Genomic DNA, 22412 nt, shown 5'->3' with positions numbered 1-22412 from the left:
TGGAAAGGGAAGTTAAGCCCATCAGAGTGACCGGTAGTGTGGGAAGAGCGAGCTTCCCAGCCTGTCTTTAGGCCGCGGAGACGTAACAAGCACCTGAACTCCCACCTCCTCTCCCTTCCTCTCCCTGCCGGGGCTCTTAGGCTGCCGGCCAGGGCGAGGGTCAGAGGTGGGATGAAACACAATGCTGGGGCGATGAGCGCGGAATTACGGAGGAGACTTAGACGGCAGGACCTGACCTCATTGTTATAGCAGAGAAAGCACGGCTGTCCCACTGCTTTCCTGCAACCCAGGAAGGAAGGTGTAATGAAGATGGAATCACCAGCATGTAGAAAGGGTACAAGGGCCCGGCCGGGGGGCTCAGTGGTTGAGTGTCGACCTATGAACCAGGAGATCAGGGTTCTATTCCCGGTCAGGGCACAGGCCCGGGTTGTGGGCTTGATCCCTAGTGGGGGGCGTGCAGGAGGCAGCCAATCAGTGATTCTCATCTTTGATGTTTCTCTCTCTCTCCTTCTTCCTTCCTCTCTGAAATACATATATGTGTGTGTGTATATATATATATATATATATAATTCTTTTTTTTAAAGAAAGGGTGAAAGGAAGAGGGCTTGTCGCTCAGTAGGGGAAAGAGGTGGGTATGAAAGCGACAGAGCCAGTGGTGTGGCTCACCGACTGAATTCTTGGTGCCCACGTGGAAACGCAGAGGAGAAAAGGAAAGCAGAAAAAAAGTCCAAGTTGCAACTTCAGCTGTGCAACTATTTGGGAAATGATCAAAACCTTGGGATAAATGTCTTGGCATTTCAATTAACTCTACCATTAATATTTAATTTTAATAATGTTGAGTTAGTCTTTTGAGTCCAGCGCTCTCCCTGAGCACTAACTTGGAAACTTTTTGTTCAAACCTGTTTCAGCAAATACATGCTGCAATGAAGCTATATTTAACTTTATTTTTTCTTAGACATAAAACTTCTTTCCGTGCCCTTTTTTATGGCCTAGCTCGGAAGGCGTCTAAACGAGTGACAGGTTGATGGCTTACTTTACTGCCGTGAAGCCAGGTGAGAGCTCTGTGTGCTGTGAGATGCTTGGGCGTTTACCGGCGTCAGGTCACTCCTCAGGCATCTCCTTCAAAACGGACCCTCGTGAGCGAGGGCCCAGCACCTCCTCATGAAAGCATTCACTGTGGACCCTACTTTACAGCTGGGCTGTGCGCCTGGAAGCTGGGCGCGTGGTGTGGAATTCAGCACTTACTGAGCTGGTCAGCCACGCAGGCAATTTCAGACTAATTTGCTATTCAGGAGACATTCTGACAAAAATGTACCTTTCCACTGTGATAACGTATGCAGAAGCCTCCCCCAAATTTTCTGATGCAATTGTGTTTATTGCCACTTTTCCTAGTTAACAAGTAAAGTTCCAAAGGCTAAAGCGAGTCAACAGAAAAAGAACTATCCGGCAAGTTTTGAGGTGGTTCTTTGCAGAATGGGTTCTCGATTTTAATCTTTTGATCACCGATCCCTTGACTTAAAAAAAATAAAAATCAGAAATCGTACTTCTGCTACAATTACCTTTATTTTCAGCACCAGCGTTTGTAAATGGTTCCTGCTTACCTAACTTTCAGCAGCCTCACTCAGCTGGAAAGTAGTGCTTCCAGCCTCTGATCTATCCCTAACTAATTCATACGATAAATTAGAGAATAAACGATACACCCACGTCCTCAAAGGGAAAAAGTCCGCCCCTGCCCCTGCCCTTTGGTGCAGCAGGTGAAGGTGGCTGGCCCCATCGGTTTTGCGCTGGCAGCCTCAGAACCGGTTTCCTAAATGGAGCGCTGCACTGCTTTCAGCGGCCTGCAGCTGCACACTGCGTAGCTGAAATCCTACATTTAAAAAGTTAAGACAAAACTGAGTGTAAAATATATTTTTTTATTGATTTCAGAGAGGCAGGGAGAGGGAGAGAGAGATAGGAACATCAGTGATGAGAGGAAATCACTGATCAGCTGCCTCCTGCACGCCCCATACTGGGTATTGAGCCCACAACACCAGCGTGTACCAGGAATCGACCCGTGACCTCCTGGTTCATAGGTCAATGCTCAACCATTAAGTCATGCAGATTGGGCCAGATCTGCACTTAACTTAGATTTTCCCATAGTTTTTAGAGAGTGCAAGAAAAGTATTTTTGCACATGACGCTTTTTGAATAAAGCCTTGTTAAAACCAGAGCAAGGTCATTCTGATAGATAATGGGGAGCCACAAGGAAAACTTAACAAGAACATAGATTTCTGTTTATTGTGCTTCTGAGTGGTAGAGTTGTGCAAGGTTTTCTTTCCTGAACAGGAATGAGGCACTAGGCTAAGTGGCTGGGTAATACGAAACTTAATTTTAGGGCAGTTTTCACCTGCCTTCTCTTTCTTCTTTTTTTAAAATAAATTTTTATGGACTTCAGAGAGGGAGAGTGAGAGAGAAAAGCATCAATGATGAGAGAGACTCCTTGATGGGCTGCCTCCTGCATGCCTCACGCTGGGAATGGAGCCCACAACCTGGGCATGTGCCCTGAACAGAATGGAACCGTGACCTCCTGGTTCCTAGGTCAAGGCTCAACCACTGAGCAACACCAGCTGAGACTCACCTGTCTCCTTAAACCCTTTATGGAGCTACCAGCAAGCCGGGAAGCCGGTCACCGGGAGAACTCCAGAACCTTCGTGAAATGTTTTATTAAATCAAATGCCCCGCCTGCCTCTCGCACCTTCTGTTCAAAGAGCTCATTAACAGCCAGAAAGAAATGGCAAACAGCAGATGGGGAAGGAGGCAGGCACCCCCCCCGCCCCAAGCTGGCGGAGGAGCCTGTGAGCACTGGGAGGGGAGGCTGCGTGTGCGTCCTGGTGGGAAAGCCCCCACGCCATGCGTTCCATGATGGACACTTGGCTGGAAGCTGCCTGCTCCTGCCGCCCTGGAGTGCGACTGACGGAGGGAATGGCTGTGTCCGTGAAGACGAAGGGAGGTTAGGCAGCTTAGCAGTGATGGCGAACCTGTGACACGCGTGTCAGGTGACACGCAAACTCATTGTTTTGGTTGATTTTTCTTTGTTAAATGGCATTTAAATATATAAAATAAATATCAAAAATAGAACTCTTTGTTTTACTATGGTTGCAAATATCAAAAAATTTCTATATGTGATACGGCACCAGAGTTAAGTTAGGGTTTTTCAAAATGCTGGCACGCTGAGCTCAAAAGGTTCACCATCACTGGCTTAGGGCCTGCCTTTCACACTCACAGAAGCCCATGAGTTACCCATGGGCTCTCTGGGCTTGGGCTGGGAATTATATTGTGTGTGTGTGTGTGTGTGTGTGTGTGTGTGTGTGTGTGTAGGGGCGGGGGGGAGGGGGGGAGGGGCAGGGTGCCTGCCTGCCCCAGGAGACCGGACGTTACTTACATACGGGCCCCAGAGGCTGGAAAGTGTTGTCGTTGTTCATGTTTTTATTGGTTTGTTTGATGGTTTGTTTGGAAGTGGGGAGGGCTGTGTGCAGGGGGGCTGTGGTGGGAGGATGGCTTTGGAAGAAACTGGGGTGCAGTCCTGCGGACAGTGTGCTCCCTTCAAGGACCCTGCTGTGTCCTGTTCAATCACAGTAAAGGGACCAGGCCCAGGAGTCTGCCTGGGTGGGCGGGTGGCCGAACACCTCATAGACAGTGAATCCAGGAGGCCAGACTTGCCACAGTGCCACCTGCACACGGGCTCCCAGCACCCCTTGGGTTAGGGAGAGGCACGCCCATCAGGGGAGAGCGTGGCTAAGGCGGGTCTAACCCTGGGAGGACCCTTCGGAGAAACCAGTTTTTAATTCACACACACACACACACACACACACACACACACACGAGGTTCTGGAGTATCATAGTTGCATCACATTATTTTGTATTGCTTTATCTTTTCAAAATCTGGAACAGTTTTTCCATTTCCTGGAAAAATAACGAAACTAGTGTCAATAAAATAGCTGGCATGACAGTCGTCTTACCTAAATGAAAACACGGCTTAATGAAATGCAGTGTTATGAGCTTGGCAAGAAACATGTCTTTGAATTATCTTATTTGGCTCAAATGAAATGACTGCTCTTGCTTTCGATGGTAAATGATCTGTGCTTTGTGGCGTGTGTCCTTGTCTTCTGAGTGAGGTTTATTTCTGAAGCCGGTGAGATGGCGGCGGTGGGGAGGGGTCTTCCTCTGGGGCTGTAGGGGACCCGAGATTGGGGTCCTGCAGGTGTCGGGCTGGAGCGAGGTTCCCTTCAGTTCTGTGAGGGCGTCCACACAGGGAGGGAGGCCAGGAAGGGAGAGAGGATGGTCCACGCACTCGGAGACCCTGAAGGTAGTGGATGAGCTCGGCACGCTCAGGCAGACCTCCTCTCTTAGGGCGGGAGCCAGCAGAGGAGCAATGCTGGTATCTGGCAGCTCCTGCGGGTTCCTGGGAGAAGAGGGAGCAAGTGCAGTCGATATTTGACCCATGTGCGGTGTTCCTGGCCATTGCCACGGATCCCTGCGTGAAGTGGGCACTTGAGGAAGGAGGGGCGTTCGGGATTCCTCAGTCTCAGAGCCTGAGAGGAGTTCACTGGAAACCCAGTGGGGTGGATTTTCTAATCTGGGGACAGCACAGCTCCGTCCCCGATGTCTGCACAAGGCCCTTTGCAAGGAGAGGAGGCCCTTCTCCAGTCCTCAGTGTTCCCCAGAAGAGCCGGCTGTGGAACAGCAGCGAGGGGAGTTCCCAAAGGGTCTGTAAGACTGTGGAGGGCTTTGCGGTAATGGGAGCTGATGGGTGATGTCCAAGGACATAGTTCTCAGAAAATTTAAACAAGACTCATGCAAAGAGAGGAGGCACGTGGGTTAAAGATTGTTTTAAATAATGATGGACTTCATGATATGCTAAACTTTATTGTTCAAGGAGCATTTGAGGAACAGAGCATGTATAAACACTTTAATGAAGCAATATGCAAATAAAATTGCTAGGTTAGATGCAAAACTGGTTAATATCCGAAAGGGCAAGGAGCTATAACTTCTGGACTTCTCTTTTCTGCCCCACAGACATAATGTGGATCTCTGCTGGGCACAGATCTACAAGTTAGCATGTGAATTCAGAGAGACCGAGTCCTGAATTAACATTGTACTAAGAAATTAATCCTTGGGTGCAGTTATCAAAACAATGCCTCAGTATGATTTTTTAAAAGGACACAGAATTATCCTTGTTGCCTCATTTACAAGTTTTACATCATTTTCCTTAAAATAGGGAATCCAAAAATATCAAATATTTGTGGATTTTTGTTTGATACTTACCCCCTTGATATTGACCCCTTTTGCTCTTTTTCCTAAACTTACGTTACCCATGTATGGTAATGGTTCATTCACACAGAACTTTTGCTTTTGTCCTCTTCCCCTCTGCACCTTCTCTCTCTCTCTCTCTCTCTCTCTCTCTCTCTCTCTCTCTCTCTCTCTCTTCACACACACACCGATCACCACAACCCACACACACCCCCATGATCACTACCACCACCACCACAACATGCACACACACACACACACACACACACACACTGATCACCACAACCTACACACACCCCCATGATCACTACCACCACCACCACAACATGCACACACACACACACACACACACACACACACACTGATCACCACAACCTACACACACCCCCATGATCACTACCACCACCACCACAACATGCACACACACACACACACACACACCGATCACCACAACCTACACACACCCCCATGATCACTACCACCACCACCACAACACACACACACATACACACACACACACACCAATCACCACAACCCACACACACCCCCATGATCACTACCACCACCACCACAACATGCACACACACACACACACACACACACACCGATCACCACAACCCACACACACCCCCATGATCACTACCACCACCACCACAACACACACACACACACACACACACACCAATCACCACAACCCACACACACCCCCATGATTACTACTACCACCACCACAACATGCACACACACACACATACACACACACACACACACACCAATCACCACAACCCACACACACCCCCATGATTACTACTACCACCACCACAACATGCACACACACACACATACACACACACACACACACACCGATCACCACAACCCACACACACCCCCATGATCACTACCACCACCACCACCACAACACACACACATACACACACACACCGATCACCACAACCCACACACACCCCCATGATCACTACCACCACCACAACAACACACACACACACACACACACACACACACACACAATGCAGGGAACCAAAGAGAAAAACAGAATAAGAGAGCATCAGGGGACTGTTCCCCTGATAGAATACACCCATATATTGAACGCACTGCTGATACAGAGGGAGAACTGAACTCTTGAATTGCTCTGCAAAATTCAGGCGGTAAATAGGTGTGGTCAAGGCTAATTCCTTCACTGTAAATATCCAGGGAACGGCGGAAGATTTTTGCTGTTGTACTGAAACTCCCTTGCAGCAGCTGTTGCCAGACCCAAGAGGACCTGCAGCAATCCCAGTCACATCCTTGGTGGATAGATTTGGGGCCCCCAAGGCATACTTTGCTGGTATCAGCAACCAAGGCGTACACTGTGTATCTGGACTTTGCTGATGGCGACAGCCTGTTTGTGTTCCCTCCGAGATTTGCATAGGGACCCTTGTCAGCTATCTCTCTCTGTTATCTGTCTCCAACACAGGAACACGCCTTTTCTGGCTCAACACGCACACACAGGAGTGAAGCCAAATTCCACGTCCCCTCCATGATCAGTTTCGGCTTCCTCCAGCCTTGTGTTTCCAGTAACCACGGTGCCTTAACCCCCAAGAGAGTGACTTATTTCTTCTGAGTTCATCTTACTGTTCCTCCTCATCTGGACTGCCTGTGGCGAGATGAACAGGGTCATAGCATTCTATTATTTCAGAAACATATAGCTTGGCTTTTTTTCTGGACTGAGTTAGGTCATTACAACCAGAAAACGTGTTTGGAATTCTCTTACTAATATCTCTCCTTCTTCGTAGTATTGGTCCATCAACCAGATCACAATTTAGTTTGCTATTAGTCTTCTTTAGTACCTCTGGCGGGGGAGCAGAGGGTCCCCTCACGGGGAGCTACAGGACTCAGAACAGTAAACTGACGTGGTTAAGAAAGACACGTATCCGAGAGCATTTTTCAGTTACAGGACTGTGTTCTGTGGAAGATCAGGTTTATGTGTTTGCTTTGCTGGTGGGTTGACTGGTTGGTTTTTTCGATGTCGCAACAAATATGTTTTCAGATTATTGTAAAGGAAAAAATCCAACCAAAAATATAACCTACCATTAATGCTTTGTGTGGTTCTACACTCTCAGAACAGGTAGCAATTGTGTTACCACTCTGTAATTAATCCCACGATAGCTCTCATTCATTGATCAGACTTAAGTTAAATTCAGCAAACTTTTATTGAGTGCATACTACATGGTATAGGTAGAGCCTGCCTATAAGGAATTTGGAGTTTAATGGCCATGAAGAAACACACTCAGCCAACAGCAACACTGGCCAACATGGTATTGGTGCCTTAATAAAGGTATGCTAGTCCTGGTCGTGAAAACATTGACCCCTTACATTCTGGCTAGGCACCATGGAGAAGGTAGCTAAATGGACCTTGGAAATCATCTGGCTCAACCCTTTCACTTTAAAGATAAATGTATCTGATCCTTTACTAGAGTAATCTATATTTGTTGTAGAAAGTTTAGAGCATGTAGAAAGGTGGAAACAAGAAATCAAACACCAAAGCCTACCACCCCAAAATAATCATTATTAACCTTTTGATATATTTCCTTCGTCTCTTCACATATTTTACTTTTCACATATAGAAGATAATATTAAATATGTAATTTTGTACACTGATTTCCCCCCATACAATATTATGGAAATTAAGAACTCTTGGTAAATGTATTTTAATTTAAATAATGTTCCATTATTGGATTGACCATAACTTAGGCATTCTTCTACTATTTAGGTTGTTGTACACTATTTTACTATGGAATGCTTTAGGCTTGAAAGTTTCTCAAGATAGAATCTCTGAAGTAGGTTTATAGGTCAAAGTATATGAACATTCAAAAAAATATTTTTATTGATATTTTAGAGAGAGTGGAAGGGAGAGGGAGAAACACCCATCAGCTGCCTCCTGCACACCCCCTCCTGGGGATCGAGCCTGCCACCTGTGCATGTGCCCTGATGGGGGATTGAACCAGCAACCTTTTGGTGCACAGGATGAGGCCCAACCAACTGAGCCACACCGGCCAGGGCTAACGTGTATGAACACTCAAGGCTCTTGCACAATAGTTTTTAAACACTATGCATTTTATAGCGTGCATTCGGCTTTATCTTCCCAGCAGGTTTCACGCGCCATCCTCCTACAGACCGCAGGCTCTTCTGCCTTTTAATTGGCACGGAAATTGCTAGGACCTGAGTGCACTCTGGAGGGCGGAGATAAGCAGAGCAATCAAAACCAGCTCCCGGGAAGAAACGGAAACCCAGTCTCGCCAGGCTCCCGGGAGTGCCCTCCTCCAGTCCCGTTATCTCCTGCTAGAGTTGCATGGACCCTGATTTGCACAAGCGTAGAGAGGTCATGGTCCCTTACCTTTAGAATTGTGCGGGGAGGCAGAAATTAGATTAGGTTCAGACATTTCTAGAAACCACGGAGTTTCTGGCTATGGCTGTTAATAACAATTTCAAGCAAGACAGCTTCTCCTAATAGCTGTGAACGGATGTGAGCAGAGCCAGGCGCACCCGCAGAAAGCCACCGCCGTGACTGCCAAGGCCCCCGGAGAAGGCCGGGGTCCCCTGAGGCCCAGTGTGGCCCGGGACATCCTAGCAATCCTGAGGCTGAAAGGCCAGTGGGACCCCCTGAGCTCTATCCCAGGCCCTGCATGGAGCGTAGTGACACAGGCTGGGTGGTCTGAACAGTCTGTAGGCCCCGCACCCCCTCCAGGCTGAGCTGAGCCAGGTCTCAGCACAGTTGACTCGGGCGTGGCCTTGAGGTTGCCCACACAGCCTTTCATTCTCAAGCACAGACATTTAAGGTTGAATTTCTCAAGCACAGAATGTGAGGTAGAATTTCTTACAGAGGCGCCAACTCTGCAGGGGCCTTGGCCTGCTCCCAACCCTCAACAGACTTGAAGACTTACACACATCCTCCTAGTCCTCACTGCCAAAAGAGAAGTAAATCCATTTAAAAATTTTTTTAATTGATTTCAGAGAGGAAAGGAGAGGGAGAGAGAGAGATAGAGACATCAATGATGAGAGAGAATCATTGATTGGCTGCCTCCTGCAACCCCCACACTGGGGATCAAGCCCACAACCTGGGCATGTGCCTGACCAGGAATCCAACTGTGACCTCCTGGTTCCTAGGTCAATGCTCAAAAACTGAGCCACGCCGGCCGGGCAATAAATCCATTTTTAAACGGTTTCTCAGAGCACCTTGTTCACGCGGTCCTGGGGGTACTGTTGGGCTGGCTTTCTAGCTCCTCTCCCTCCTCACTTACGTGTCAGAGTCTAACCATGGCCAACGAGAGAGAAGCTGCCTCACAGATGCGCTGGCTACATGCTTGTTTTTACTGTCAGAGCCACGCTTGCTTTCTGCTTTCTTAAATAGCACATAGAAAAACTAGTTTAAATCAGCTTTAAGTCTCTTGGGATCCCTGCATTTTTCTTGCCGTGTTTTCAAATAGCCAGTCATAATCTCTACTATTTGGAAAGCTTGGGTTCCTAGTTCAAGTGCAATATTTATGTTTCCTCACAGTTTTGGACAAGATTACTGTGTTGTTTTCTTAACCCAGCGGCCATTGGATTACCATTGAGTTTATATTTATCCTTGATTTTGTTATCACAGATTCACTTTGTAGAGGAAGCCCTAAACTTGGCCTTCTATTACCTTTTATTTTTAAAAAATTTTTTTCACTTGTCAATCCTCACCCAAAGATATTTTTTCATTGATTTTTAGAGAAAGTAGAAGGGAAGGGGAGAGACAGAGAGAGAGGAACATCAATGTGAGAGAGACACATTGATTGGTTGCCTCCCACAGGAGCCCCAACCAAGGCCCGGGATGGAGCTTGCATCCCAGGTACGTGCCCTTGACCGGAACCGAACCCGAGACCCTTCAGTCTGCAGGCTGGCGCTCTGTCCACTGAGACAAACCGGCTAGAGTACCTTTGCTGCTTTTAAATCTAAGACCTCGAGATGTTCTCTGTGTGAGCCCACGAGCCCTGAAGAAACACCCTCCAGATTCAGAAAACGTCCTATCAATTGTTGAAGTCTCAAATGCAATCCTTTCCTCAGGCCCCAGAATTACAGAGCATCCCAGCCTCCCCCTCCCCCCCCCACAGTGCCCTCCCCCTCCCCCACTGACCAATAAGGCCCTTCGAAGGTCTGCTTGCTCCCACCCTCGCTGCTTTCTCTCAATGGCCACGTCAGGGGCCCATCATTATCTGCCAGTCGGGAGCTGGAAATGGCTTTAATCCCAGCCCTTCCGGTGTTTCACCCAAGAAGGCAAGGTTATAGGAGGAGGGTGTGCAGGAAGAGGTGGGGCCAGGCAGTGCGACACTCTACACATAAGCTTCATCAATAATTGCTCAATTGAGAAAAGGAGCAATCCTGGGATTTGGGAGATGACAAGGAGTAAGGTGAAGTAGCCCAGATAAAGGCTTTATGAAAGCAGCCATTTTAACAGATCGTTTAGGCAGAGGGCCAAGCCGATCTTCAGAATGAGTGCACATTTTTGTTGTAGCAGCTCGTGATGCCATGCTGGAGGGATACGTTAGAGCTGTCCATTGCACCCCCTGGACTATACATTTCTTGTGGTCAGGGACCATTTTAGAACTGATCACAGTGCCTAGCAGAGTGCTCAATAATTACTGAATGAGTGAGTAAGGGCGAATGAAATTCTTGAACACACACACTACTTTTCCCTTCCTCCGCCTCTTCAGCGGCCATGTATGTTCTCTGCACAGCTGGATCCCGATGCCTATCCCAGAGTCCTGCACGGGGATTCTCGGCAAATATTGGGTGACTGGTTGCCATAGAACATCACACACTTTTTGTATGATCAAAGTATGTGTGTGGAATGTTATGCCCCATAACCAATCTTCCGGGGACATGCCTGAGTTGAAGCTATAAACAGTGTATTGTCTTCTTGCCTCTTCGTGTGGGTGAGAAGGTGGAAATGATTCTGTGTTCCTTTGATTACAAGTTCATTCCAGGACCGGATCTGGGGTTGGGCGGCACGGTCAATTCCAGGAAGTCTTGCAGGTGATAATGTTGCAAAACAAAGCAAAAGAACAGCTGTTTTCTAGCCTTTGTGAGCAGTTAAAGCTACTTTTACTTCCACTCTGTGAGGCAGATTGGTTTTAGAGTGATTTGCTTTGAAGTTAAAATTAAATTTATTCTCATTATTCCAGCATACCTTAGATTGTTTAAGTTCCATATTCTATTCCCACACAAATAAAAGCAAACATAAAATCTCTTACCGCCGCTATTTCTATTTGTGTTGTATTATTTGTGATATTGAAATTGTGTGCTTTTAGATGGAACGTTTTACACTGTTATTTGATCTACCAAAGAATCCAAACATTATTTCCCACGTGCGTTGACTGGAAAAGAATTCTGGGCTATCTGGGCGTCTGTGGACATCATTTGTTAAATGAAAAGGAAGGTTAATCGCTTTTTTTTCCCAAATAGAAAGAGCTTTAGTGTTTTTCTGATTATGAAAACTACACAGTCACTGCAAAAAGAGGTCAGGAAAAATAAAAAAGAAAGTCAAAACCCTATATAATCCCGCGTTCAGGTTATTGTGCTATTCATTGTAGGGTATGTATGTCTAGGCTTTTTCTCTGCATCTATAGTCATGCCAGTGCAATTTTTAAAAAGTTGAAAATGGTATCATTCCACAGATATGGCTTTAAAATGTGTTTCTCCCCCTTGACAACTTTGAGATTTTCAGGGAAAAAAACGGGGAACGTGGATTTTAGGAAGTTTTGCTTTCTAGTGTATTGAGTGGTCTAATTCCCCCTTCGCACCCCCATTAACACAGCTTCTATAACATTCTGCATTACTCTTTGAATCAGTCAGGATTCAGTGGAAGGACACAGAAACCATGCTGGCTATTTTAAGCAGAAAAAGATTTGGTTTTTAAAGATGGGTGTTTACGGGATTGTTGGGAGGTCCAGAAGAGGGGACCTTTCTAGGCTGTTCCTCCAGAAACAGGTCTGACCTGGGGCACTCGGAGGCCAGGGCAGCTTCCCCTTCCCTATGACCAGGAGACAGGGAGGCAGAGAGCAGCCACCGGCTGGCTGCTATGGCCCCGGACCCCAGCTGACAGTCACTGCCGCTGCTATTGGCCCCAGACCCCACAGCATCCGCTTGGCCCACACCATCCTTCCTGCTCTGTGAACTCCCCGTGTTCGCCCCCACTTGGTGCATTTGCACCGACTCCTCCCTCCTCCCAGACACTCTGCTGCCACACCTCCACTTGCTGTAATTCTTCTTTTCATTCAGGTCTCACTTTAACCGAGACCTCCTTGGAGGGGCCTTGCCTGGCCATCAGCTGTGAAGTCACTTCCCTGTCACTCGATCTCGTCACACTGTTGTGTTTTCATCATAGCATTGGTCAACGCCAGATACCTTTCATTTGCGAATTTGCTCGTCTGCTTTCCTTCTCTATACTGGAAGCTCCATGGGAACAGGAGCTTCATGTCTTTTGCAACCCTTTCTCCGGTGAATGTGTGTTTGATGACGGAATGAACTAAGCATTGCAGTATTTTCATCATTACCATCTGGTGGGTGAAGCGTGGGCTTCCCATGAATGACTTCTCCGGGTTGGTGAGGCCGAGCATCTTTGAAAACAGGAAGCCTTTCTTGTATACAAGCGCTGAGATGATCTAGAGCAGTGGTTCCCAATGTGGAGCACACGCCCACAGGGTGGCAATTTGATTTTTTAAAAATATTTTATTGATTTTTTACAGAGAGGAAGGGAGAGGGATAGAGAGTTAGAAACATCATTGAGAGAGAAACATTGATCAGCTGCCTCCTGCACATTCCCTACTGGGGATGTGCCCGCAACCAAGGTACATGCCCTTGACCAGAATCGAACCTGGGACCCTTGAGTCCGCAGGCTGACGCTCTATCCACTGAGCCAAACCGGTTACGGCGCAATTTGATTTTTAAGGGGGGCAATTTGAGAATGAGTTATTAGCAGTGAATTTTTGGCATTTCTTATGGTCTTAGGGGCCTCTTATACCATATCCTCCTATATAATAAAAGGCTAATATGCAAATTGTCCCCTAACCGGGAGTTCGACCAGGGGGCAGGGCCAGCCGGCCAACTGCCTGCAGCCCCACCCCCCGGCCGGCCTGGCCCAATTGGCCCCTATCAGGGCGGGCTGGCCAGACCCCACCCATGCATGAATTCATGCACCGGGCCTCTAGTATAAATATATATTGTGGCATTTATACATTTCAGTTCTCTATTACATGTTTTGAAATTTTATTTGCTTTTTTTCATATCGCTTCATATTATTATTATTTTTTAACAATTCCTTAATGATTTCTTCCTCAGTACTTCAACTGTCCTATCATTCTTTTATTTTTCTCTTTCATGGATGCCATGTTCTTTGGAAGCTTGTTTAGACCAAGTTAATGGCCTTTTAGGAGTTCACTTTTTGAAAAATAAGAATTATTTGTCACAGTGGGTGGGGGGCATCAGGATTTTAGAGACGCTTAGGTGGGGCATGGCCAAAAATAGGTTGGGAACCACTGTTGTAGAGGTTGAAACCCTCAGCGTCTTTGTTGGACGCACTACATCAGGTCCTTACATTGCTTATAAGTTGCACAATGTCTTCAGTTCCTGACACCTCCTTCCTCACCTGTGCTCCCACTCGTACCCATGAAGTAGGACTCCTTTTGCGGACTGTACTGACGTCCTGTCGTTTTCCTTCCTCTCCACAGCTTTTGGAAAGAACCAACGGTGGTTTTGAAGAATCAGATCCGGGTGCTACCAAGAGTCCACTCCACTTGGCTGTAAGTGAGATTCTGTGGGCAACTTCGCTTGTTACAGGAAGAACCGAAGTGTCCCTAAAACTAGGCTGCTCTGACAATGAAAGCACAGGCATGCAGACATAGCTGACCACGAAAACAGTGCCTGGGCAAAGGCTCGGGCACATCCATGGACACCCACCTCCCCACCCTCAGTCACACCCACCAACACACCCACTGACATACGCACACACACTCTGGATCCAGGGAAATCAGGTTAGAATGTGCATAAGTCTTTGTTGCTGGAGATGGATTTGGAATGGAAAATGTAGATCGGTAATGGGATGCTTACATGTAAAAAATTCACACCGGTTGGCTTTTGGTATCGGTTGCTCTAAAGGTTGTTCCCTGAAATCTCTGCCCAACCATTGGCTGTGCCTGGGGAAGTTACCCCAACACCGAGGGTTCACAGACAGCACTAGCCACCCCCAGAGAGGCCTGTTGGAAAGGGTACCTCAGATGGAATCCTGATGCCCTTTGAAAGCGGGGTTGAGTGCACCACCAAGCCTCCTTCTGATCTGAGAAGAGACTTCTCAGCTTCTAGAAATTCTGTCATCTCTCATTCATTTTTAAAAAGTGATTGTTCAGTGTTTTTTGCGTGCCTGGTGCTCTGCTAAGCTCTGTGGGTTTCCAGTCTTGGAAAGTCAGGGTGGGCTTAGGGAGTGAGGAAGTGCATGCAGAGAGAGGTCCCAGCTGCCAGTCTCCTCACTAGTAGCTCACCTGGACCTGGTTTCCCTCCTGTAAGTTAAAAGGGGTGAGTTAGTTAAGGATCCCCAAACCCTTTCCAATTTGTTAATTAATTTGTTGTATGAGCTTAGCTAAGTATCTAACCCAGCCGTGGGCAAACTATGGCCCGCGGGCCGGATCCGGCCCGTTTGAAATGAATAAAACTAAAAAAAAAAAAAAAAAGACCGTACCCTTTTATGTAATGATGTTTACTTTGAATTTATATTAGTTCACACAAACACTCCATCCATGCTTTTGTTCCGGCCCTCCGGTCCAGTTTAAGAACCCATTGTGACCCTCGAGTCAAAAAGTTTGCCCACCCCTGATCTAACCTCTTGTGCCTCAGTTTCTCCACCCACCACATGTGGAGAACAGCAGTACCTCTATCCCAGGGCCGTTGAGGGAAAGACATGAGCTAACACATAAAGCAGTGAGAACAGTGCCTGGCGCCTGTGTGCAACCAGCAGCATCATCCTCCCCATGATTAACATGATGTCGGTCTTTCATTGACATGCGCCGACTGTGTCTGTAGTAAGCACTGTCCCAGGAGCTGGAGCTGTTGCCGTAAGCAAAGCCCGGGCTCTGTCCTGGTACTTTCCAGTCCAGTCCAGTCCAGGCAAGTGACCGTGTGGCAGGACGGAGGGTGATAGGTGCTGCGTGTGCCCCACAGCGATCGGCGAGACGGGGGTGGAGGTGGCCGGGGCGCTGTTACATAGCGCAGAGCCTCCCTCCTGCACGGACACCAGGGCTGCCCACATGGCTGGCTGACACCTGAGTGTTCTAGGCAGAAGCGCAAAGGTGAGGGCACGCTTGGCAAGTTACCGGAAGAGCCAGAAAACCACTGTGGCAGGGAGAGTGTGGCGTGGGGAGGGGACAAGGCCTGACATGTTGCCGGGGGGGGGGGGGGGGGGGGGGCAGGGAGCCGTGCAGGTCAGAGGGCCTCATGCTCTTGTAAGAACTGTGACCTTTCCTTTGAGCAAAATAGGAAGCCCTTTGGAGGAGTCTGAGGAGACAGATGAAGTGATATTACTTTTGTTTTAAAAGTGTGTGGAGTTGAAACTGTAAGGTAGACAAAGCAGAAGGTAGACAACCAGGCAAGCAGGGATGAGGATGCCTTTGGCCGTGGTGATAGCAGTGGGTTAATCCTAAAACATTTTAGTCGTGCCCTTGAAATGCAAACCATTTAAAAATATATTATTTGCTTTGCCCTGGCTGGTTTGGCTCAATGGATAGATCGTCGGCCTGTGGACTGGAGGGTCCCAGGTTCCATTCCGATCGAGGGGGCATGCTGGGGTGGGGAGCTTGTGGGAAGCAGCCGATCAATTATTCTCTCTCATCATTGATGTTTCTCTCTCTCTCCCTCTCCCTTCCTCTCTGAAATCAATAAAAATGAAAAATATTTTTAAAAATAGTAAAAACAAATAAAAATATATTATTTGCTTCAAGGACTCCCCAAGGATGCCATCTGCCTGTCCAGGGGCCTCTGAGGCAATTCATTGGATAAAACCCCAGGGCATTCGCTTCTTAGGTGGAAGCAGACGCCCTCCAACCTGCCGGCCATGGGACACCTGACCCACCTGGTTACCATTTCCTGCCGGAATGATGCAAGCCTCCAGGGTGACGAGCCAGGGAGTTCATGGGCATTTTCAGCCACTTGGAAAAATTAAATCAGGAAGCAGGGCTATGCAAATGAGGGCTCCCGCTGCCCAGAGGTCCAGATGGACCCATGGTTGTGCGGATTCTGTGAGGACCCCCAACTTCTTCCTCCTCGGTGTCCTCAGTTCCCATCGAAAAAATTCAAAGAAATTAATCACGTTATAAAAGTATGTGTTACCTACTGAGATTTAAAGAATTTCGTGAAACAGACTTAAAATGTTTGTTCCCTGCAGCAAAGGCTTACGCTGGGTTGTCTATTGAAAGCCAACACACTACGTGCTTTTTGAACCAGCGTGTTTGTTCTTTTGTGAGTTGCTTCCTCCTTTAGTTATTTCAGATATTATTTGTGGAATTACCTACTGACCGCCTGGTGGACGGTGATGGGAATAGGAAGGAGAATAGGACAGTTTTCATCGCGTACTGCTGACTACCGAGTCCCTTTCAGAGAGCTTAAAGCTTTGTTGTCCGCTCTTTCAATAGACCTCAAGAGCCATATAATTGTCTCAAGACTGAATCATGCATTAACCATCAAAGAGAATTCCATAGGGCTAAGCTCTGAAGTGTGAAGATAAATGAATGTTCTGGTCTAGTCCGAGTTACCTTTATTATTCCCCTCCTATTGCCTTTGACATTTAGTACGTCACTGTGTCTCTTCAGTTCTGTATTGTAATGCAGATGCATGCTAAAATGCAGGAGCTGGAAACAGGGCCAGCGATTTCCAACCTATGGCACACACAAACTAATTACTAGAATTCTGCAGCACACCAAAAGATGTATTTTTGGCCTCTGTATTTGTTATGGCCTAACAACAACAACAAAAAATAGGTATATGTTTGATTGATTCACACCGGACGGCTCTTATGTTTACTGTTGTCATTTTTTATCTGACAATCTAAGGGAAAAGAGGCCAGTGCCCCTGACTAAGCCGTCAGGTATTGCATGTTTTAACCATTCTTGCAGCACACCGATTGAAAATCGCTGAACTAGACTAAAGGCAAAAACCAGGATTCTATAGGTAAACCCGGACTTACAACCATCCTGTCTTTAAGGGACGTTTCAAGCTCCTGGTATAGAAGGAAGTATGGGATGGGATTCTGAGGCTTCTCTAACTACCAGCAGGGTTCGCTCTGTTTTATTTTGACATTAAGCCTCTTTAGCTTGGACACATGCTAATGGGTTTAGTCGTTGCTGTGAGGTTTAAAGGGCCTCTTGGAGGAGGTGAGTTCGTACGCCAGCACCCAGCTTATGCGCCTGTGGTGCCCCTGCGGTGCCTCCACGCTGGCTGCCTTCCTGAGTCCTTCTCTGTGTCTTCTCTAGTAAATCTAACGTGTTCGTTGTCATGCTTCATAGATATGCATGTGCTTTGTAAGTCACCGGTTCTATTTTCTGAGGCTGTCATACTGACAGACATGAACATGTTCGCTGTTTTTGTCGCAGTAGGAATGGGCCCAGTGCTGCCTGGCTCAGAGCAAAGGCCGCTTCAGAGTTGAGTTTAGACTGAAGGCCTGGGAGCCTCTGCAGTTACGGTTTGCACAGCAAGTCCAGGTTCTGAAGGTGGTGCAGGGATTCGGTTCTCCGTCTCAAGAAAGACCGCGTGCAGTGTAGGAGCGACGGCCTGGACGTTCCCGAGTGCAAACCTTGCTTCATCGCTCGTTCAGGGCACTTCCCCCGACGCCAGGCCTTCCAGGGAAGAGTGTAGTTTCTGATCCGATGCTTGTTAATCAGCTCTCCGCGCCGGAACAAGTAGAGACAAAAGTATTTTGTCTGAAAGTCACTTCAGTGGAATTACTGGGGGGAAATGATAAGACGTTGCCTGAAAGCATAGGTTTTCGTGGTCTCAGATTTGGGGTTTCAAATCCCGACTCTGTCATGTACTAGCTAAGTGCTGTTGAGTCAGTGAACATTGCTGGTTTCATTGTTTGTTTTGTTCATCTATAAAAAGGATGCTTGCAGCGATTAAATGAGAGGCTATAGCTGGAGTGCTCAGCACAGTGCCTTCAATAGTGCTATTTAAAAAACATACTCCGCCCTGGCCGGTTCAGTTCATTGGGTAGAGCGTCGGCCTGTGGACTGAAGGGTCCCGGGTTTGGTTCCAGTCAGGGTCACCTGCCAGGGTTGCAGGCTTGATCCCCAGTAGGGGGCATGCAGGAGGCAGCCAATCGATGATTCTCTCTCATCAGTGATTATGTCCCTCTCTCTCCCTCTCCCTTCCTCTCTGAAATCAATAAAAATATATTCAAAAAAATACTCAGAGGAAACAATTTAAATAATTTTTAAAAAGATAAGGTGAAAAATGTCCATATGTTCATTACTTTACTTTTTGTTTCTAGAAGTTCACAGTTTCTCTCCTAATCTTCTGAAATTTTCTATAAATTTAGAAGTATACATATAAAGACATGTATATTTCTGGATATATTTGCTTTTTTGTATAAATGAGGTCGTGCTCTATGCAGTGTTTGCAACTTAGTATTTTTTTTTATTTGATAGGTTTTGTCTGATTGCTCTCCACAAATGTCACACCAATCTATATTCCCACCAACAGAGCACAAGATTGCTTTTTCCACCGCTCTTAACTAATACAGGACATGACCAAACTTAATCATTGCCAATCTGGTAGTTAAAAAATAGTACCATAAAATATACATATTTTTTTTCATATGTTCACTGACCTTTTCTTTTTATGTGAGCTGCCTCTTTATGCCCTTTGCACATTTTCTAGTTTTTAAAAATGGTTCGTAAGAGCTCTTGTTATATTAAGGAAACTAACCTTTTTCTGTGCTGAGCCCTTTTTCATATAAATGGTGCCTGAGTAATCACTGCGGCAGAAACATGGAAGGTGCCGGAGACAAAAGAGGGGACTTGGGCTGAGGACTCCGAGGACTGGCCTTCCCTCCGTCTCTCTCACCCCCCTGCTCCTTCCTATCCCTGCTCTCTGGATTCCTACACCTTTTCTTTTCTTTATTTCAATGTTCTTTCTCTTGTGTGTACATAGATGCTTTTTACCTCATAGACTTAATAAAAATCAGCTTTCAGACTTTTGTTTTTTAGTGTGAAGGCTCTTCCTCTTAGCATAGCGTAGGGCCTCATAACAAGTCAGAACTTGGCGCTGCTACACAGAACGTTTTCCCACACTTTTGTCTCTGTTTTCATTATAATCGGTGGAGGGAGCAAAGGGGAGAGGAGGAAGCATCAGCTGTGTACACGGTATGATGCAAAGCCTGTGCGATTTTATCTCTCTCTTTTTTTTTAATCCTCCCTGTGAGGCACCTTTTATTGCTGTCCTTTTATAGACAAGGAAACAAACTAAGTGAAATTAAGAAACTCACCCAGGGTCACATGGCTGGAAATGAAAATATTCAACCGCAACAAGGTCTGTACGCCTCTGTTGAATTATGAAGACCACATGTTTTTGGTAACCTTTTGCTCCAGGTTTAACAGAATAATCTCCCGGAAAAAAAAAAAAATCGGATCATGTCGGTATGGTTAGCCTGTACTGGCAGATATAAGAATATATTAATTCATTCAGCTGCTGGTTTGCATTGGGAGAGTAGATCGATAGATACAAATACATGAGTCCATTCATACATTCGGTGCCTCTGGGGCAGATTATTTGACAAAAGAGAAAGGGCACGAAGGAATTCATATATAGCTGTGAGTTTCATGCATTTTGATTTTTCAATCTAATTCTTTGGTTTCCTGTTTTTTTGTTTGGTTGGTTTTTAAAAAATATATTTTATTGATTTTTTACAGAGAGGAAGGGAGAGGGATAGAGAGTTAGAAACATCGATGAGAGAGAAACATCCATCAGCTGCCTCCTGCACACCTCCCACTGGGGATATGCCCGCAACCAAGGTACATGCCGTTGACCAGAATCAAACCTGGGACCCTTGAGTTCGCAGGCCGACGCTCTATCCACTGAGCCAAACCGGTCAGGGCTGTTTTTCCTGTGTTTTGCTTTATCCCGAGTGTCTGTCTGACGTGCTCCTTGGGGTAGCCTCTGTCTGTGACCTTGGCGGCTGCGCCCCTCACTGGGGGAGTGGTGGGGTCCGAGGCGAGCGAGCACTTGTGTCACTGGCTTCCCCTTTGCAGGCCTACAACGGGCACCACCAGGCCCTGGAAGTGCTCCTGCAGTCCCTGGTGGACCTGGACATCCGGGACGAGAAGGGCCGCACCGCTCTGGACCTGGCTGCCTTCAAGGGCCACACGGAATGCGTGGAAGCGCTGATCAACCAGGGCGCATCCATCTTTGTGAAAGACGATGTCACCAAAAGGACCCCACTTCACGCCTCAGGTGGGTCTCGCCCAGAGAGCGGTTAGCGTTTTTGCGGCCGACTCGTAAGCTGAGTAAAAGGTTGGCAGCGTCTTCTTCCATCCCAGTTTTTAAAACATTTTCTTTCTGCATCAGGCATGCCTACACTCGTCCAAAACCCTCGGCTGCCCATCACGTGGAGGTGATTGTTCTCTGGCCAGGTGGGCCCTGGCGTCTCCTTGAAAGATGTATTTTTTTAGAGCAGTTTTAGGTTCACAGCAAAATTGAGAGGAAGGTACAGAGACTTCCCATGCACCTCCTGCCTCTCTCCCCCCCCGCCCCCCCCCCCCCCCCCCCCCCCCCGCATAGCCTCTCCCATTATCATCGTCCCACGAGAGTGGTACATATATCACAATTGATGAACCTACATCAACACCTCATCCCCATCCCAAGTCCATAGTTTCCATTAGGGCCCACTCTTGCTGTTGTGCATCCCGTGAGTTTGGACAAATGTAGAATGATATGTGTGCATTATTACAGTATCACACAGAGTACAACACTGTAAATCCAGCTCTAAAAATCCTCCGTGCTCCATCTGGTCTTAACTCAAAAGAGAGTGCAGAGCCTTTGGCCAATAGTCATCACAAAACGTTCTGAAAAAGGGCAAGGCCTACTGTGACCTTCAGATAAGTCACATAGAACAAAATCACACAGCATTTTAAAGTGGGAAATTCATGACATTTCAGGGCTGTTTCATAAAAGGAGTCATCAGACAGCGGACTAATCAGCGCACCATTCTGCCAGCCTAAATGATGCCTCTGAGCTTCTGCTCTGATTCTTGGTGCATCGGGTGTAAAAAGAGACTCTTAAAAAGTGCATGTAGATATCAGAAAGGAACTAATTGTCTTTTTCTGGGATTTTTCTCTAATACACATACAATCAAACTGTATCAGGACCCTGCTAGAGGTACACACAGATATAAAGTGATGGGGAGAGCCTCTAGCTCAGTGAGGGCATATATTCCTCTGGAGTCAGGGATTCAATGATATCTGTCTTTGATCAGGATCATAAATATTGTCTTATGATGAGAAATAACTGTCTTATACCATTAAATGAGTGTATTGAGGAAGCAGCGAGTGAAAATGGTTTTCCAGTAGATTTAATGATCTTGTTGGGAAAATTTCCTCAGAATGTTAGACTTTGTAGAAGAATTTCCACCTACAACCCTGAATTTCTAAACCACTGAAGAAAAACAATATCGAGTAGAAAAAAACACACACATGGCTGTTGCCTAATTACCTGGAAACAATTATTCCTGAGGGGGGAAAAACTTTAGTCATGAGGTCAGCAGTGGCTGGTTAAATTGCAATTCTTACTTTTTTTACCCACATTTAGTTTTTTTGCTATTGTTGTAAAGCATTATACAGTTTGATATTCTAGACATCCTTGGCATTATTCTAAAGTTCAAACTTAGTTCTTTTAAAATATTGGTTGCCTGCTCGTAAGGCAAGCACCCTGCCTTCGTTACCAGGTACTCCCTGACAACGACAGAGGGCCTCTTTTCATTGTGGAGAATCGCTCTTGTAAACAGTGAACCATGAAAAATAACCATGGTCACGCATTTGCCACTGCAGAGGTTATGGTCCAATGGAG

At 46.7% G+C, this 22412-nt stretch overlaps 1 protein-coding gene across 6 annotated transcripts in view; it reads left to right on the top strand.

The window, feature by feature from the left end:
- ANKRD44 (ankyrin repeat domain 44) overlaps window positions 1-22412 on the top strand; it is a 223762-nt gene that overhangs the window by 175249 nt on the left and 26101 nt on the right. For all 6 annotated transcript variants that reach the window (XM_070421756.1, XM_070421751.1, XM_070421753.1 and 3 more), the window contains exons 17-18: window positions 14042-14113; window positions 20600-20801. In XM_070421756.1, the coding sequence (XP_070277857.1) occupies window positions 14042-14113; window positions 20600-20801 (274 nt within the window). The remainder of the gene's footprint in view (window positions 1-14041; window positions 14114-20599; window positions 20802-22412) is intronic.

This window comes from Myotis yumanensis, unplaced genomic scaffold, assembly GCF_028538775.1.
Source record: "Myotis yumanensis isolate MYYU_CA2020_CCGP unplaced genomic scaffold, mMyoYum1.0.hap1 SCAF_8, whole genome shotgun sequence".
In the NCBI taxonomy this organism is placed as follows: Eukaryota; Metazoa; Chordata; class Mammalia; order Chiroptera; family Vespertilionidae; genus Myotis; species Myotis yumanensis.
This window is presented reverse-complemented; position numbering and strand designations above follow the sequence as displayed.